The sequence below is a fragment of the Nannospalax galili genome, unplaced genomic scaffold (genome assembly GCF_000622305.1).
Source record: "Nannospalax galili isolate Female #2095 unplaced genomic scaffold, S.galili_v1.0 scaffold1750, whole genome shotgun sequence".
Taxonomy (NCBI): Eukaryota; Metazoa; Chordata; class Mammalia; order Rodentia; family Spalacidae; genus Nannospalax; species Nannospalax galili.
Window position 1 is genome coordinate 161,816 of NW_008329031.1, and position 14,875 is coordinate 176,690.

Here is a 14,875-nt window from a genome sequence, read left to right on the forward strand (position 1 = left end):
GAGAGAGAGAGAGAGAGAGAGAGAGAGAGAGAGAGAGAGAGAACTGATGCTGTCCTGCCCCAATGTCCATCCCTCCAGGGAGACTCTCCTAAAACATCTAAACTTAGTAAAGAAGACTCAGTGATATTTTCATGATCTTACCATCTCATACTGTATTACTGAAGATTTAAGCATACAATGTGAGCTGGCAAGATGGCATAGTGGGTAAAAGTGCTTGCTACCAAATCTGGTGGCCCGAGTTTGGTGCATGGGACTCACATGGTGGAAGAAGAGAACCAGCTCCTGCAAGCTGTCCTCTGACCTTCACACATGCATGTGTGCACACGTGCACACACACACTAAATAAACCTGAGTATTACATCATATGCACAGCAAAAAATAGCCTCTTCAAGGATCTGAGGCTGAAATCTTCACCTCAATAGGTCCTTATTTTGTATTTTTTTTTTGAAGTGTTGAGAAATGAACTCAGGGCCTCACAACTGCTTGCTCAATAGGATTTCAGATTTAAGAACCACTCAATAGGATTTCAGATTTAGGAACCACTCAATAGGATTTCAGATTTAGGAACCACTCAATAGGATTTCAGATTTAGGAACCACTCAATAGGATTTCAGATTTAGGAACCACTCAATAGGATTTCAGATTTATGAGCTACTCAGTAGGATTTCAGATTTATGAGCCACTCCATAGGATTTCAGATTTATGAGCCACTCCATAGGAGTTCAGATTTATGAGCCACTCAATAGGATTTCAGATTTATGAGCCACTCAATAGGATTTCAGGTTTATAAGCCACTGTTGGTTTCCAGGCATTTCCCTGTTTTGGGGGAAATTTCTTCCAAGCCTATTCAAAGAAGAAAGTGTGAAATTCTTTCTTTAATACCATAAATATTACCATATAATTTCTGAATGCCTTTAATATCATCCTCTGAAAGTTTTAAATTTGCTTCATCTCCATTTTCATAGGTTGGATACATCACAGCATCCGGAACAGAGGAGTGAGACAGACCCAACGAGTGACCAAGTTCGTGGACTGCAGCATAAAGGAAGTTAATTCCTATAGCCAGAGAAATGTATATAGTAAGTATTAACATAGTGATACAGATGTCTGTAATAACATACCATATGAAAATAACATCCAACTCTCACTCATCCATAGTTATTTCTTTCTGGACCTTCAAAATAAGGAGGGGTTAGAAAGAATGTATTAGTTTTCTGTTGCTGTGCTAAAACATCATGCCCGAAAGCAACTTAAGAAGAGTTTATTTGGCTTATGGGTCCAGAGGGATGGAGTTCCTAATGGCAGAGAGTGCATGGCAACAGGAAACACAGGAAGGAGAGAGAGAGAGAGAGGGAGAGAGAGAGAGAGAGAGAGAGAGAGAGGCACAGAAAGTGGGGTGAGGCCATAAACCCTCAAAGCCCACCCCCAGTGACATACTTCCTTCAGCAAGGCTCTGTCTCCATTTCCTAAAGGTTCCATAATCTCACCCCCTTCCCAAAACTGTGCCATAAGCAGGAGATCAAGTGTTCAGTTGATGAGCCTACAGGGGCCTTTTCTCATTTGGATTACCACAGTGAATCAGATTAATAGCGAAACCGTTGGTGAAGTGCTCTAGGGTTAGGGACACCAACCCTAAATCGCCTGCCCAGACAACAAGCTAAAAGGAGACCAATGCATGAGTGCATGCGTGCGTGTGTGTGTGCGCATGTATGTGAGTGTGTGCATGCATGTGTATGTGTTGTACATGTCAAGTGCTGCAAGCAGCAGATATTCATTGAAAGCAATAAGAATTTATCCTGTTTATGTTGGAAACAATAGGTGGGACTAGATGGATAACATCTGTTTGTGCCTGTTATGCCGTTCTAGGTCAGTAGGGATCAGAAAGGGCAAAATCCTTCTCTGATAAGATAAGGGTCTGCTTTTACTTCCCCCACTTCATGCTGGATATACAGTTTTAATAAAAGCAGAGCAAGGCTTTTGTTTGAGAGCAGAGTTCTGGGGGAATCTGAAGCAACAGGTTTTCAGAGCTGCTCAGCTCCCACTCTTACTTGAAATGGATGCTAAGGGTCAGGCTGTGATTTTCCAGGCATCACTGAAATGTCTCATTGCAGCCCTGCAGAGGAGGATACTTAACTTCCTCCTCTGGCCTCCAAATATGGGCACACACCAATACACTATACCACACATACAGACCGTTTCTAAAAAAGAAAATATTAAATGAGATAAAACACTTAAAGCATATAGTACATTAGTTGGCACTTAAAATTAAAATTTAATTATAAATCAAAGCAATGGCTTAAGAATTTTGGTGGGATGGCAGTGGAATGAGGCGCACCTAAGGCAGTCTGCCTCAGGGCCCTGGGGCATGCAGGTTTCCAAGAGACTGTGTGTGCTGGACCATGTGAGGAACCTTCTTACACAAGATGAATATTTTCCAGAGTATAGGTGCTTCTAAATTGATCTCGAAGTTCTGAGCTCAGAACTTGTCAAGTAAGAAAGTAAATAACTGGGGGAGCCAAGTTGGTGGCAGTCTGGCTGGTGTCTGGAGCAATGCTGGCCGGTGCTGGTGGCTCTCAGAGAAAGAATTTAAAACATGACTCCAGTAAGGTATCTTATCACTTGTTCCCCTTGGACATGGAGGAAGATGTGAGGGCAGGAGACACCAAGAGGGCCAACTGGATCCTCTACTATGAGGAAGAAAACACTTGGGCCTGGCAGCCCTTGCCGTGGTTGGAGCTGTGCTTCCAGGGCATGGAGCTGCACTGGCCTGGCTGGTGGCCAGCTGCACCCCTGGGCTACTGGGGCACTAGGTCCCTTGGCTGCTGAACTTGGTTGAGGGGGCCAGGCTGTGGGATCAGCCAGGTGGTGTTTGCAACCACCCCAATGTGCCAGACCCCAGTGCACATCTCTTGCCCGGGGCTGGGCCTGTGAGTGGCCACTGCACAGTGCACCCATGGTTGACTGGCCAATGTCTGTCAAGACCTGGCTGCAGTCCTCATCTGAATTAGGGACCTGAGAAGTCTGTAGATTTCAGAAATTAAGCTAGAGGACACTGGTGAAAAGTTGTTGTGTGATGCTGTGAAACTTCCCAACGGCCACTCAGAGAATCTTGGGTTGGAGGCCTGTGCTCTAATTGCTGCCTGCTGTGAGGACCCAGCTTCTGCTTTCACCCCCAGTAAAACCCTGTGGGGAGTCACCCATTGGAGAAGGCCTTGGCCCACAGTGGGGTCACTGTGTTGAGTGAGGCCCAGAAACAGCCAAAATGTAGCCTGCATGCACCCAGCCTGCAAAAAACTGACTTTGATGAGGAAACTCAGGTGTTTCTGATGCTGAGGAAGAAAGAAATCCCTACTTGACATTCCTAAGCAGTGTGTAACAGAAAACACATGTGAAAATTCCATTCCAAGAAACCTGGATGTATGCTGACCTGAAACCATGTCATGCACCCAGCCTGCAAAAAACTGACTTTGATGAGGAAACCCAGGTGTTTCTGATGCTGAGGAAGAAAGAAATCCCTACTTGACATCCCTAAGCAGTGTGTAACAGAAAACACGTGTGAAAATTCCATTCCAAGAAACCTGGATGTATGCTGACCTGAAACCATGTAAAAGGGAGTGGGCCCTTACTTTGGCCCACCTGTGTGCAGGAATGTAGACCACTGAAGTCTAATGAGATATGATTCTCTGGCACCCAGTTCAGATGTGTTGTGTAAGCTGGAAGAGTTTTTTTCATTTGCTAATAGGAGACATGAAGTTGGGAGTGGGAGGGTAAGATGAGGGTGGAGATGGGGGAGGGGGGGTCTGAATATGATCAAAATACATTGTATAAAATTCTTGAAGTAATAAAATTTTCAAAATTGTTTATTATTTTTATTTTATGTGTATGAATGTATTGTCTGTATGCATGTAGGTGCACCTGTGCCATGAAATACCCGAGGAGGTCAGAAGAGGGCATTGGTTCCCCTGGAACTGGAGTTACAGACTGATGTTAGCCACCATGTGGGTGCTGGGAATTGAACCCAGATCCTCTGTAGGAGCCGCCAGTGCTCTTTACTGCTGAGCCATCTCTCTGGCCCAAAATCAATAAATTTAAAAAAAGCAATGATCAAATTAAGTTTTTAAGTCTGGGGTTTCAAAAAGGCATATAATGGGAGAAACACAGGGCACTGTACCTATCTCGTTGCTCACAGTCCAGTATTCATCGTTGTCAAAGTGAACATCTCCCCCTAGTCCTGGCCCAGGTCCAAAAGCATGAGCTACTGCGTTTCCTGGCCCATCAAATGGGGATCCATCTCCGTGATCTGCAAGAAAATGCAGTTAACTCTCTTAATGATCGAACTTTTCTCTAGTCGTTCCATCTCTCCAGTTCACACAGCTATGGAGTTTGGAAAGTACAGTCAGACCAATCAGACCCTGTTGCTACTAGTAACCAGTTATACACACAGGCTGATCTGGCTGCGCATCTGGTCCAGGCAGCTTTCTTTCATTAGACCCAGTGCTCATCACTGGTGACTACCACATACTGAAGGGTTACTGGATTCAGGATCTTGTGTGTGTGTGTGTGTGTGTGTGTGTGTGTGTGTGTGTGTGTGTTTGTGTGTGTGGCATGTGGAGGCCAGAGGTTGATGAAGCTGTTTTCCTGCATTGCTCCCTACCTTATTTTTTGAGATCGGGTCTTTCATTGAACCTGGAGGTAGATGTTGACCAGCAAGCTGTAGGGAACTACCTGTCTCCACCCCTTAGTGCCGGGCCTATAGGCATACTGCTCATCCAGCTTTTGTGTGGGTGCTGGGGACCTGAACTCAGATCCTCATGCTTGTGCAGCAAACACTTGACCCACTGAGCCACCACCCCAGGCCCTACCTTAAGCAGGATTATATCTATCAAGTTACAAGTTTGCAGTTGCAAGTTTGCTAAGTTGGATGACTCTGATGGCCACACAGTGGAAGGAGGGGCCTGGCTAAGAGTACCATGTTTGAGTCCTTTTGGATACTATTTCATCATCTTTTTCTTAAAAACTTAACTTGTTTATAAGCACGGTAGGCAGCCTTGTAGAGAATGATGTTCCAGGTCTCATGCAGAGCTATTTCTCTTCAGAATGGTGATACGTTATATCCAGTTCATCCAGTTTTGGAAAAACTTGTAATACTGTATGAGTATTTCCCTGTTGTTGCCTTCAGTGCTGTTGACACTGGGAGTTCAAGTTCCAGTGAAGTTTATAGGATGTAGGCATTTTGATAGTAGAAGGAAACAAAATAGGCAACACAGGTTTTCTGAGTTTATATCATGAAGCAATAGCTTCATGCTATTAAGAGCTTCATTCAATTAGGAGCAGTTCACATATATGCGCTGTGCTTTTGCAAGCTGTTTCATAGAACAGTCTCTGTTTCTTACTTTGTGTGTGTGTATGTGCACACGTGTGTGCATGCATGTGCACATGTATGTGTGGATGTGTGGTACATGCGTGTATACATGTTTCTGTGTGTGCAAGTGAGAGTGCGCATGTATGTGCATGTGCTTAGCGGTCAGAAGGCAATGTTGGTGTCTTCAGTCACTCTCCTTATATTTTGGAACAGGGCCTTTCACTCAACCTGGAGCTTGTCAATTTGATTAGGCTGGCTGGCCAGCAAGCTCCAGGGAATCTGCCTGTCTCTGCTTCTCCAGCTCTGAGATGACAAGTGCATGCCACCGTGCTGGGCTTCATGTGGGTGTTGGGGATCTGCATGCAGGTCCTTGTGCTAGTATGGCAAGCACTTTACTGAAAGAGCTTTCTCCCCAGCCCTCCATTTCCTTTTTTTTAAAATTTTTTTTGAGACAGGGTCTTTCTTAGCCCCAGCTGACCTGGAATTTACTAGGTAGACCAGGCTGGCCTCAACCTCATAGAGATCCACATGCTTATGCCTCCCAAATGCTGGGATTAAAGGCATGCACCACCATGCCCTGCCTAATCTTTAATTTTTAATTTTGTGACTATCATGCATGAGCATTGCCTTTGCATTATTTACATCTCCCTTAGTCCCCCTCCAACTCTTCCCATAGCCCCCCATACCCTCTCAATTTCTTTGATTATTATTGTCACATATATACACACATGCATTTATAGGTATATATATGTAATGCATTGAGTCCATTTAGTGGCGCTCTTGTGTACCTGTGTTTAGGGATACCCACTTCATATTAGATAGCCTCTCTGGGGGATAGTCCATGGAGAAAACTGGTTTTCCTTCCCTCAGCATCCATCGATTGCTCTTCATCTTGAGGTGGGACTCCTGTGAAGTCTCCCCCATCCACCTGGGCACGTCGACTGGTTTTGTCATTATGGAGCTCATGTTAGATACCATACTGTGGAGGTTTTATTGGTATAGCTTCCCTCTCATATCTAGAATGTAGAATGCTTAACTAGCAGCAGGTGTCTTGTCCCTCTGCCTTTTGCATTCTTTCTGCCCCCTCTTCTGCAGGGTTCCCTGAGCCTTAGGTGTAGTTTACATTGTAGATGTGTCACTTAGGGCTGGGGCACCTCACAGACACTTATTCTCTATATTTGACCAGTTGTGGAACTTTGCAGTAGTCTCCATCTGTTGCAAAAACACGCTTCCTTGACGAGTGGTGAGAGGTGCACTTGTCAGGCTATTTGGGAGCTCTCTAGCTCCATTTCCTACTTTCTTTCTACATGAAAAACAGTGTCAATAGGTCGTAAAGACTACCCTACCTTCTTTGAAGGTTTTGAAAATTTTAATGCTTATATTAGCTAATCTTAATCAGATACACATAGAGATAAAGGTTCATGGCACAAAACAATTATAACGTAGTGGTTCACACTATAAGACAGAGGCTGGCAAATCTTTTCTACAAATGGTCAATAAGAAGTAATTTAAGCCGTGTGACTCTGTCACAGTTATTGCCTGAACAAAAGTGGTCATAGGATGATGGGTAAGTGAAAGCACATTCCTGTGTCCCATAGAACTGTTTACAGGGTCTGGAGAGATGGCTTAGCACTTAAGAGCACACACCTCTCCTGAAGAAGACCTGAGTTCAGTACCCTGAACAGACGTCAGTGGCTCACAAGCCCCTATGATCCCCTCTCCAGGGGAATCCAGTGACTCTGCTTCAAAGGGCAGTGACAGTCACCCCCCCACACACACCCAATTACAGAAAAATTTACAAAATACAGGGTGGGCTGGATTTGAGTCATAATTTGCCAATTCCTGCAGTAGAACATGGCTCTAATTTAGAAAACTAGAAAAACTGCTACAATATGGCTATCTGTTTCTGTTTATCTCTCTCTATGCCATTCGTGTGTGTGTGTGTCTGTGTGTGTGTGTGTGTGTGTGTGTGTGTGTGCGTGTGTGTGTTTGATTGTTGGATGTTGGGGATTGAAATCAGGGCCTCTCATATGCCAAACACATGCCCAATGAAAGCCACCTCTAACGTTCATGAAAGGGTTTCAGTCTTGAAACAAGAAGAGCATCGATAAACAGCAATCAGATAAAATACACACAGCACTTGTCTATAAGAGCCATCCTTACCTTTCGTTTCGAAGCTGATTATGATATCTGCAGGCCCCATCCTAACTCTCCTGAAGTTCAGTGGGATTTGCTCATGCCACATGCTGAAAGCCTTTTCCACGATTTTATCCACGGTTCTGCGTGATAAGTCTGACGTATATGACACGATTCTGACAGCACACAAGGAGACATTGTTTGAGATCTTTGGAAAAGGGTTTAGTTGCCTTTGTTAGAATGAGTGGAAGCAAATCTCACCTGTAGGTGATGTCTTTAGAAAGCCATTTGAGTTTATTTGGGAATAGTGAGTACTTTAAAACATCTGGCACTCCACACCTGGGCTTCTGCATTATTTCCATGATGTGAGGGTTTAGTTTCCCAGTTAGAGGCAAACCAAAGAAGTTCTGCATCTCCTTGAGTTTGGCCGCTAAACTGCTGATCTCTTTTGTTTTGGAGTCACCAGAGTAAAATTTCTCAAGATAGTCCTGTTGGAAAGACAATAAAGAATCTTCAATTTTTATTGTCTTCTTTTATTTGAAAAGTCTGCCCATCTTCTGCCTGCAGTTGTTGTGGATTCGAATAGTGATCTGAATACAGAATAGTTATGTAGTCATGGAGTAAAGTAAGTCTTTACTGGTAAGGGGAAAATGGAATACTTACAAGCAAGCATGGCCTGCTTTTACACAGATGAAGAGAGGATGTTCTGAGGAGAAAAGCACCAACCACTTTGCAAAGCCTGGACTTGTTTTTAGAGTAGGAAGAGGTGTCACGCTGTGTCCTCAAGAGGCACACCAGAGGCTGGGGAGTTAGTTTAGTAAAGTGCTTGTTACACAAGCATGAGGACATGAGTTCAGTTCCCTCCCCAGCACCCATATGAAAAGCTGGGTATTGTGGGGGGCCGGGGGGAGTCATGGGAGCGGCAGAGACAGGAGAATGCTTAGGGTGCGCTTGCCAGCCACTCTAGTCCATTGGTGAGCTCCAGGTTAGTGGGAGACCCTGTCTTGAAAAGTAAGCTAGCAAGTGACGGAGGAAGACAGCATGCCTGCGGAAATCTGGTGCCAGCTACTGGTGAAAGGCTGTTAACATTCCAGGCAGGAAAGGACATTAGGCGATTGTTAATTTAACTAGTTTGAATTAATTGTCCAGGCAAAGAAACAAATCACAGCTGATAGCCCCTAAATGATTCCTTCAGGTTCACACAGTGAGTCAGCAGCACACCTGGGCCCAGGTTTCCCCTCTCCCAGCACAACCCACTTAGGAGGGTAGCAGGACCTTCCCACGTACAACTGAAGGTCTTAAAGTTTCCTAGTGTTTGGAATGAGGATGGGAGAGAATCAGTCAGAATATAAAGGGACAAAGGGAGAGGGTTCAGAACAGCAGCAGCTCACAAAGGCATTTTAAAGCACCGATTAGTGGTAGGAACTTACATACTTCAGTTAAGCTTTACGACCACCCTGCAAACCAAGCATGCCATTGTTAACTCCATTTTATCTAAGAAGCTGGGCTCAGAGGAGTGAATGGGTCACCCTATATAAGGACATCCTGAAGGAGAATCTGTAATCTGATTCCAAAGCTACTTAATTAGAAAAGAACACGCAGGCTCAGATAGTGCCCAGTAGTATTGCTGAGTAACAGTGATTAGCAGTCAGTATTAGCAGTGCCTGGTGATGCTTTGCTGTCTGAAAACCTTTCAGGACTATGCATTTTAACCAAAGAAAATTTTTATCAGTATTGTGCCCTCTTGTTACCAATGATTGTATTTCATTCACTACAACAAATTCTTATTCTTCTCTTATGTTAATCATGAATGAATTCCTTCTTTAAAAGCAAATAACCTTCTGGGGCTATAGGTTTCACAAGGACACTCTCTAGATGAAGTGTTTGCATTCTTTTTCTACTTCTTTGATTTGAGACAGTCTTGTTCTATAGCTTAGGCTAGCCTGACACTCACTGTGTAGCCCAGGCTGGCCTCCTCTTGCCTCCACCTCCAGAGTGTTAAGATTACAGGCATGCACCACGACCCTTAGCATCTACATTCCTGAAATAAATTTCCTGATTTATGTCAAGTCCAACTAATCTCTGTCTAGTTACTGACAACCTGAATCCCAAGTAAGGGGACTAAATACTCTTGCAAAAGCACTCTTGGAGAATCCATGTGATAGATAAAAATTGCTATAAATGCTGCTTTGTAAGCAAAAAAACTGGTTATATACTGATGATTTCATGTGGGTCAGTCTAGTTTATTAGTGAATCTTTTTAGAATTCTAAGTCAATGAGAAGCAAAATTTGATTTTTCTTATGCTTAAAGCTTAAGTTTATAAGCAATATGTAGTCATTATCTCAGTTTACCAAATAATATTTTTGTGCCCATTAGATTGCTTAATAAGTAATATACTGAGAGGAACATGCTTTCCTAGAGCTAGACAAACTTGCTCTGTTCTAGCTGCAACAGCATGCAAATCAACTTGACTTTGCTTTCTTCTTTTTCCCAGGATAGAGCTAATGAGTGACATACGGAAGTACTTCATAATCTGTAATCATTGCATGATGCTAGCTGGTGTTGCCATGTTATTCATTTTCTAGAATAATCCTATGAGGTAGAACACATGCAGGATTATTGCAAACATGAGGGAAAGATTCAGAAGTTCAAGTTTTGGTTGCCATCACTGACTACCCATAGCCTTTGACTACAGATCTCTCCACTATAACACTTCATCCTTAGAGGTAACATTCTGCGCACTTTATAAAAATAATTTCAAGTTGTAACAAATAGTAAAGACTTCAATTTTCTGAGTATGAGTGATATATCAGGTGCAGTATTAAGGATTTTGTAACAGCCCCATTTGGTGAAAACATAATTTTCCAGCATCTAAAATGGAAAATTTAAGATCAGAGAAGTTTAATGACATTCCCATGTCTACCTGTATGGTAGATAAAGGAATTGGAAATCAGTTCGAGTTCCGGCAGGCTCCCAGAGCCAGCTCTGAGTGACTACTCCATGAAAACATAATTGTCTTTATAATAAGAATCAGTACCCACAAGAAAATTCATTGCTCTCCCAATGTAGAAGGATGAATTGTTCAAAACCCACTTAGAATGCCGGAGGTGATGCCAGGGAGCCCCAGGCAAGTGGAGTGGGACATACCTGGGCCTGTTTCCGCTGCAGCTGGCTCATGTTGGCTGCGTCTGGAGGCAGCGGCAGGGCTAAGGGTCCCGGCAGCAGACACACAGCCCAGAGCAGGGTGAGCTGTGCAGCTGCCATCAGAAAGGCAATTGTTCTCAACCTGCGGTTACCTGTTTGATGTTCTGATAGAGGCTGGAGAAATTTATATAGCTTCTCGGCCCTCAATGTGGAAATAGGTGACTCATTTGAGTATTTTCTTTTTAGAAAGTATGTGTTATTTTTCACCACCAACAAGGAAGTGCTGGGTCTTTATACTGGCATGAGGCACACAAGGTATTTAACTTTCCAAGGAATTTTCCCCCTCCTGTCTGTCTGCTGAATTGACAAGAAAACTTATTTTACTTGCTAGAATCAAATTACGACTCTCACAGTCTTCTAAATTAAATACACTTGGGTCACATCACTATATTCTGTATCTTAAAAGGAATTTTCTTAAATTTGTAATGTATGGAAAAATACATGTTACAAATAACATTATTAAGCAGGTATTGCAACATTATCAAAACCAAGAGATAGAATATTGTGCCCAGCCAGGGTGTTAGCACATGCCTGTAATCCTAGCACTCAGGAGGCTGCTGAGGCAGGAGGATTACAAGTTTGAGGCTTGCCTGGGCTTCATAATGAGGCCTTGTATAAAAAGAGAAAGAAAAGGCTGGGCATGGAAGGAAATCAGCCTTAGTGAGTACATCTTCCTTTTCGGGAGGCAGAGGCAGGCGGATCTCTGGGAGTTCAAGGCCAGCCTGATCTACATAGTGAGTTCCAGGCCAGCTGGGACTACAGGGAGACCCTGTCTCAAAAATTGCCAAAAAAAAAAAAGAAAGGAAAGAAAGAAAGAAAGAGAGAGAGAGAGAAAGAAAGAAAGAAAAAGAAAGAAAGAAAAAGAAAGAAAGGAAGAGAAAGGGTGATCTCTAGATCTGGAGTCTGAGCTAAAATGAAGAGCTTTGCTGCAGCTTTGGAACTAGCACAGGAGAAAATGAGTAGTGTTCCCATTTACTAATATTCCTCTTATCTGCTTAAATCAGGGAGCAGATACCGTCTAGCAAATAATCAGTGAACTGGAGAGACTCAATTTTCACACAAAACACAGAGGTGTGGCCTGGAGAGAAGGATGAAATTCTAGAGCATAGTCTTCATCCATAAACAACTCAGGAAAAGTCAGTCTGCAGCAGAGACTGCAGACAAGAAGCTCCAGCTGTCTCTGCACTAACTGGTCTGAGGCGTGATGCACCCTGGAGCCGTCACTTCAGGCCTCCTGTTGCTTCTCACAGCTGCTGTAGATTCTTACAGAGAAGTTTGTGGAGTAGTGGGTCGCCCCATCACACTGCCATGTACTTACGATGTGTCTCCTGGAATTGCAAATGTATGTTGGGGCCGGGGGCAGTGCCCTTATTTTAAATGCTCAGGCCAACTTATCTGGACAGATGGATACCGTGTGACCTATCAGAGGAACAGTCGTTACAGGCTCAAGGGGAAGATTCCAGAAGGAAACGTGTCTTTGACCATAGAGAATGCTCTACAGAGTGACAGTGGTCTATACTGTTGTCGAGTGGAGATCCTGGGATTGTTCAATGATCAGCTGACAACCTTCACATTGCAAGTTAGACCAGAAATTCCAACAAGACCCACAATTACAACACTATCCATACAAGCTCCATTGTCAACAAGGGTCTCCACCGCTACTCGTCCAACACCAGCACACACACAAACCCCCAAGCCAATTTCTACTGTACCATCTCTACCTCAGACAACAGAGGAGGGTATAGGAACGCCATCCTATACCCCGATGGATTACAATGACACCGTGACATCTTCAAATGAGCCTGGGAATAATCACACTGAAGCCATCCCAACACAAAAGCCACCGATGACCACCACTAAGCATTTCATCACTGCAATCCCCATTGCTGTCTTGGTGCTGCTGTTTCTGGGGAGTGCCGTGGCTGTGGCAAAGTACATGCAAATAAAAAGGAGGATGTGTTCACTAAGGTTGGTTTCCTTTCACGTCTCCAAGATCAGAGCTTTGGAAAGTGCAGTGGAACAACAACCCCAAGCAGAAGACAACATCTATGTTGTTGAAGATAGTATTTATGGCACAGAGTAGCTGGCCCTCTGAGGGGCCTTCTGCCCATGCCAGCAGGACAGCAATCAGATCTGACCATTCCAGACACTCTTTAAATCCAGGGGTATTTCTGGAATCCTACTTGTCAGCGATACTTGTAGCTCTCTAGCTGACTGTGCTCAACCTCACCATTAACATCATCCTATTCTTTATACCCACACTGCCCCAGTCTCTCCAGGCACCCCAGAGCATGCTGTCAAACAAGAACACTTCATACGTTTGTTTCCTTAGACCTGTAATTCTTCTGTCCATGAAAGATAATCATTGGTAATATAAGAAATGATTTTCTTCTATATTAATTATCAAAACCATCGGGAATAGAGGAATTAGAATTAAAAGTTGAAATGGGGGTGTTGGAGGAGTAGACTTAATTCATAAGCACTTCATGACAACTCTTATCTTTCAATTGTAGCTGGAAATGTCACTTTTCTTACCTTCCCCAAGGTGCTCAAATCATGGGGTCCTGCAGGTTTTAATTTTCCTCATAAATAAACAGAAGGGAGCCCAATGTCACCACTGGAGGGGTGTATGTTTTCTTACGGCTCTGAGTAGATGCATTATTGTGTGGTTGGTCCTTGGATAAGAACGAGTGTTACATGTGAGAAGAGTTTAACCATAGTGAGAATGGACTGAGCAGACATCAGGGTAAGAAAATCATTTGCCATGGGAGTCCGCCCATCAGGCCATTCCCAGTACACTTGTGTCTTGATGCTAAGCATTTCTAGAAACATACATCAGGCTCTGAAGTTGTTTTAGAAGGCAGCAGGTAAGAAATGAAGCGGGGAAAGAGGGGTCAGGAACAAAAGCTTTACGCCTTAGAAAAGTTCCACTCCAGGTATGTCAGTGTGAAACAAGTCACTGGTTTTATTCAGAGTTCTTAATTTCTAAATTGTCTACAGAGCACATTTATTTTTAAATTATTAAAGAAAGCAAATCATCTTTCTCATGGTAAAAATTTTCATAATTAAATGAAATTGTTGTACTAAGAATTAATCAAGGGATTATTATAGGGACATCTTCATTGGCCAGTTTGATTGTTTAGAGGACCAGATTTTCAAGGCAGTGTTAATTTATCTTTCATTTTGACTGAGCAATAAATTCATTAGTTTTCAGTTCAGAGATACTCAGTCAACAGGCTGACAAGATGCCGCCTTTCAAAAGCTCCATTTTCAGAGTTGTTCTGCAGAGTTCTAGAAAATGAACAGGTCCTTTGGGAAGGTCAGATGGTGGCAAGTTGCATTCTGGGTTTACCAGATGGGTTTGTCCTCATCTGCTCTAAAAGTTTATTGCATTTAAACTGCAGTGTTTTCTCTTTCTAAATTTGAAGCAATGCCCAGCAACTTGAACTTTTATGTGAAAGCTCAGATCTGTAGCATTTCTAAAAAGATTTGTCAGATCAGGCTGCAGTGCAGGGGTGTGTCCACTAGATGGGGCCTCAGAAGAGCACGGGTGGGAAAGAGAGAGCAGCCAGCTGTCTGTGGACCAGGCACTGGTGGCCAGAAAACTAGCTGGGGTCAAGGTATCTACAGCCAGCCTTGGATGCAGGGAGTTAGGACTTCATCCTCAGGGGCACAAAGGAGAGTTTACAGGATCTCAGATCTGAGAGATGAGAAAATGCTAGTGGTTCTTCTGAAGTTGAATTGCAGAAGGAAAGATGACTCTGCTCAAAGAAGGAAAACCATACTTGGTTTGTGTGTGTGAGCGTGCATGCATAAAATAGACATAATATGAAATCTACCATTTCAACCATTTTTTACATTATCCCCCCTCCGTGTATATGTGTGTGGGCATATGCATGCTAATGCACATACATGGAGGCCAGAGAACGACTTGTGGGAGTCAGCTCTCTCCTTCCACTATGTGGGTCCCGGAGGTTGAACTTGGGTTGTCAAGCTTGGCAGCAAGCACCTTTACCCACTGAGCCATCTCTCTGCCTCCATTTTAATCATTTTTAAATGTCCAACTCAGTAGCATTAAGCACATTCACAATGTTTTCCAGTTGTTACAGTCTTCATCATTTTAAGTGCTTCTCTCTCTCTCTCTCTCTCTCTCTCTCTCTCTCTCTCTCTCT

The 14,875-nt window shown here is 43.5% G+C and overlaps 2 protein-coding genes across 2 annotated transcripts; one reads left to right on the forward strand and one right to left on the reverse strand.

The window, feature by feature from the left end:
• Nucleotides 1-1,120: 1,120 nt before the first annotated feature.
• On the reverse strand, nt 1,121-10,826 carry Mmp7 (matrix metallopeptidase 7). The gene is made up of 5 exons (XM_017797301.2): nt 10,647-10,826; nt 7,760-7,986; nt 7,526-7,674; nt 4,172-4,300; nt 1,121-1,174 (listed from the first exon to the last, which is right to left on the reverse strand). The coding sequence occupies exons 1-5, from the start codon at nt 10,761-10,763 to the stop codon at nt 1,149-1,151; spliced, it is 648 nt and encodes a 215-aa protein (XP_017652790.1). The 5' UTR covers nt 10,764-10,826; the 3' UTR covers nt 1,121-1,148.
• Nucleotides 10,827-11,907: 1,081 nt separating this feature from the next.
• On the forward strand, nt 11,908-13,000 carry LOC103731652 (hepatitis A virus cellular receptor 1 homolog). The gene has a single exon (XM_029561890.1). The coding sequence runs from the start codon at nt 11,908-11,910 to the stop codon at nt 12,784-12,786; it is 879 nt and encodes a 292-aa protein (XP_029417750.1). The 3' UTR covers nt 12,787-13,000.
• The last annotated feature ends 1,875 nt before the right edge of the window (nt 13,001-14,875 follow it).